Genomic DNA, 4,470 nt, shown 5'->3' on the forward strand with positions numbered 1-4,470 from the left:
CTGGCGTTGGGGGGTGCGCTCCGGGGGGGGGCGGGGGTGTGGTCCCTGGGAGCGGGAGGCTGCGCAGCGTGGTATCCAGCTCCGCTGTTGCCTTCAGCTTCTTCGAAATTTGTTTGTAGGTCCAAGGTGGGATTTGGCAGTAAGCCGTGGATCTCGTGGAGTGAATGTCCCGCATGTTGCGATCGGTGATTGGCAGCCCCCATTTCCTCCTGGCAGCAGTGCTCAGCTACCAGAGCTCTCGGGGCAGCGTCCCAAGGGGCATTCCCTGCTGTCTCAGCCTGGTTCCACGGGTGTCAGCTGAAGCCTCCTGGCGACGCTGGCATCCGCGGTGCCACTGCAGGAGCCGTGGCGGTAACCCCGCTGGGGCTGTCCCGTTTTGGTACCGGTTGCTCGCAAAGACCAGCAGACTGTGTCTCTGAAATGTATCGGCAGTTGTGCCTAAAAGATGAACAGGAGCTTTATTCTTTGGTGACTGTAACAAATAGCTGCTGTTAATGCTTAACGTCTCTGATAATCCATTTAATCCGCAGACTTTTCTAAGTCTTCCTTATATTCACCAACAGTAGGTTTTTGTTTTCTGCAGCTATTGATTTCAGTTTTTCCAGGCATGACTTGTCTTCCTCCTGCATTTGGATCAGCAAAGGGCAGAATTAATGACTGCTGAATCATAACAGAGTCTTATACAATAGAATGCGAGTTAATTTGCCTAAGAAAAACTAGCTTCGGTGATACTGGTACCACTTTTAAATGTTCGGGTAGTCTTCTTCAGGACTTATTCTGAATATCTCGGGTTTGAATTCTCTAGATTGTCATTTCATGACTTACGGAAGTCATTGGGTCTCATAGTTTCCTTTTCTTTTGGACAATATTAAATATGTCTGCTTAAAATATAACTTGTGTTTTATGGTGTTAATATCTATTGAGTGCAGTGTTATAATGAATCTAAAATAAATGTTTCTATGTGCAGAATGGAGACTGATTGCAATCCTATGGAGTTGCCCAATAATACAGGGTTTGAAGAGGATTCTGATTATAGAGACTTTGAAGGAACAGATGTGAAAGATATGAGACTAGAAGCTGAAGCTGTTGTAAATGATGTTTTGTTTGCCGTCAGCAACATGTTTGTGTCAAAAACCCTTCCCTGTGCAGAGGATGTGGCATATATCAATGTGGAAACCAGGGAAAGGAACAGATACTGTCTGGAGCTCACTGAAGCAGGACTCAGGGTAAACTAATTTGTTTATAATTTTTTAAACTTCTTTGTTTTGAACGATGAGCATATTCAAAAGGTGCCTAGTAAAATACTTCACTGACAACCACACCTACTCCTCTTGTACTTTCATGAAAGCCTGATCTACATGTTTTCTTCTAGAAAAGGGAACTTTAACTAGTTACTTCCAACAAAGCAAGAAGGGAAGTTAATAAAAAATCAGGAATTTATGTAAGGTACAAAATGACGAAGTTAGAATCAGCAATTTGTTACAGGCATCAGTATTTGGGTTTCTCAGGTACGCAAAGAAGTCCATAATACAGCATCTATACATTTGCACCATTTGAAATTTTTGTACAGACACATAGATGTGAGTCTTCTTTTCAAAGATGATAATGAGGTATTTTACTAATATTCTGAGTTTTCGACAAAAGGTATATGAAATTGTCTTAAATACTGTATGACCAGTTAGCTCCATTGTAGAAAGCAGAGACTGTGATTTAAATCCAGTATTTTTGGTTCTCACGTTCCGGTACTACCCTGATTGGCAAAGTTAAATGTTGTGCTACGTGTGCCAAGGTGATCCATCACCACAGAAATTTAACCACCCAATTCTTTGTTGCAGGTAGTAGCTTATGATTTTGATCAGACTGATGACAGACTGCAAACTCCATACCATGAAACTGTCTACTCCTTGTTGGACTCTCTCAGCCCTGCATATCGAGAGGTGTTTGGAAATGCACTACTACAAAGACTAGAAGCTTTGAAGAAAGAAAGTCAGTAACGATTTACCCAGATAATGAGGAGGATTTAGTGCCAGAAGGAATTCTTAGTGTGAAGCACTGAGCTCTTCCTTACAAACATCTTGAGCTTCATTTCTTGCATTAAAGTCTACTTCCTATTAGTACATTATTATATAATGTTTATATGTTATAACAAATATATTATACAACATTTTGCTACCATGGATTTGCATATATCACAATGTTATTAAAAGCCACTTTGATAAATAATGGAAAAAATTCTTGATTTTACTTTTTGTTGTAAATGAGCATGTAAGTTGCTCCATACAATGTTCAAAAACCTTGGTCTCCTTTCCAAGTCTTAGTATTCAAAACTAAAAGAGTAGAGACTGAATGTTATAGATATAAGTAGTAATTCTTTGTGCTTACTGATAATTTTCATGCCTTCTTTTTAAAATAGAAGGTAACTACTTGCTCTACCCAGTTACTGAAAAAATAGCTGGAAAGCTTCTGCAAAGAATTTCTGCTTGAATTGCTATACATAAATCTGAAAGTTCTCAGCTTTGTAGCAGGAAAGATTGTTCTTCAGCAGTTGAGCATTGCTTATATAGTGGCAGTATCTGAGTAAAAACAAGGCTCAGCGTTAATTGATCTGTTCTTGTCTATGGCAACCAACAAGCTCCAAATAATAAATGAGATGAACTGCTTATATATGAATGTATTGTCTGAACCACAAATGATTAAGCACAGAATTGATGGACTACACATTTCCTAAAAATTGTTATATATGTTGTATATATGTATGCTATACTGCAACTGTTTGAGAGGCTTGGGAGGCCTGTTTACTATTTTGAATGTGTGTTTACAGGATGTACAGGATATACGCAAGAGTATTTTTGCTTCAGCCTTTACTTTCTATAATACAGGACTTTGGTACTCCCAATTTTCACATTTTCTCCCTCAATTGTACAATGTCCTCTCTTAATCAATACTAAAGTAAGCACTGTAATGTTAATTGCATTGTATTGGTTTGAAACCAAAGGCTGTATGAAATTTGCTAAGACTAATACAAGCTGGAAGATATAACTTGTATTTTCTACTTAAAAATTGGTACAACTCTCTTTATAAATCTATTGTTCTGCTGTATCTTTTCAAGTATGTACTGAATGGTAGACTTTTTAAAAATTAGAGTTGGGTAGAAATGCTTGTACAGTTGAACTGACATTCTGGGACATTCATACTTTTTGTATTCTTCTATTATTCTGTATTTGTGTATCTTTATTTAAACAATCCTGCCATTATTCTTCTATGCTTTTGTGACAAGTACATGTAGTAGCTCTTTTGGAGCCACATTTAGAGATTTATTGGTTCTCACAAATTCCAGTGACTTCAGTAGAGCTATGTTGACTTCTACCTGCTATGGCTTAGTCATATTGATCAGACAAGCCTAGTGAAGCTTTTGTAATGGCTTTGGGTTAGCAGTGTGCAACTATGACAAGACAACTGTCATTAGAGCTTCTGTTTTCGAGAGCTTAATTTCTTGGTTATTATCTTTTTGGGTTGAAACTTCTGAAACTACTCCTCTGCCCTAGGGTAGGCTTCCATGCTCCAAAAATTGTTCATAGGCTCTCTTTTGCACACAGGTCTGTGGCATGTGGTTAGTCCTCTGTGAGGAGAATGTACTTTAGCAAATTTATATTCGAATATTTTTCCTTACAACTGATTTACTTGTTCAATTTCAATGACTAAAGAACTAAATAAATGGACCGGTGCGTTGCAGTTTTCTTGTGGGGGGTGGAGCTACTGGTAAGTGGGGAGTGAACAACTGAAGTCATGCCCTTAGAAAAAATTTAAATAGCTGTCAAGTATTTGGAAAACTGACTGCAAACTTGTATCTGCTGAAACATTGTTTTTTCATGACAAAGTGACTGTAAAGAACTTGGGCTGTTAGAAATCGAAGTGGAAAAATGCCAAAGTAATGTTTCATTGCTAAATTGGGGGGGGTGTTTTTGGTTTTGTTGGGTTGGTTTTTTTGGTTTTTTGTTTGTTTGTTTTTGTCTTAGAGGTCTTTAAACCGTCATTTTGTGTGCTTATTATAAGCATACTTTCAAAACACGTAATTTGTAGGTTAACAGAAGAAACTTGTGCTATTTCTTACAACTATATTGCAGCGTTAACCCAAAAGTGGGACAACAATGTCATTCCACCACTTCTGGGTCACTGAGGATGACCAAAATGCTCTCCCATGCCTGCCCTGGGGCATTGCTGCCCCTATGGACGGAGCGTCTCTGCAGCACTGACGAGGGAGAATTTCAAGAGGTTCCTTCAGCTGCCAGTAGTTTCCACTGTCCGGAGCCCTGAGTAAGTGGTGCTGATGCAGCTGTAAACTGTGAGTCGCCTAAGCAGCTCCAGAGCCTGCCTGCTCTCGGAAAGGACGGCTGATAACCTAATTAAAGTCTATTTTTGTCTCGGCAGCACCACACAAGTGTCCCGGACTGAGAGTGTCCCTGGCCGGGC

The 4,470-nt window shown here is 39.4% G+C and overlaps 1 protein-coding gene across 3 annotated transcripts in view; it reads left to right on the top strand.

The window, feature by feature from the left end:
• GSKIP (GSK3B interacting protein) overlaps nucleotides 1-3,719 on the top strand; it is a 4,439-nt gene extending 720 nt beyond the window's left edge. For 2 of the 3 annotated variants that reach the window (XM_017729050.1, XM_017729051.1), the window contains exons 2-3: nucleotides 968-1,226; nucleotides 1,836-3,719. In XM_017729050.1, coding sequence (XP_017584539.1) covers nucleotides 969-1,226; nucleotides 1,836-1,994 — 417 coding nt within the window. In that variant the 5' untranslated portion in view covers nucleotide 968 and the 3' untranslated portion in view covers nucleotides 1,995-3,719. Of the gene's footprint in view, nucleotides 1-26; nucleotides 1,227-1,835 lie in introns of those variants that run through there. The other variant, XM_008629741.2, reaches the window with a different exon arrangement.
• The last annotated feature ends 751 nt before the right edge of the window (nucleotides 3,720-4,470 follow it).

This window comes from Corvus brachyrhynchos, unplaced genomic scaffold (assembly GCF_000691975.1).
Source record: "Corvus brachyrhynchos isolate BGI_N302 unplaced genomic scaffold, ASM69197v1 scaffold1, whole genome shotgun sequence".
NCBI classification, from domain to species: Eukaryota; Metazoa; Chordata; class Aves; order Passeriformes; family Corvidae; genus Corvus; species Corvus brachyrhynchos.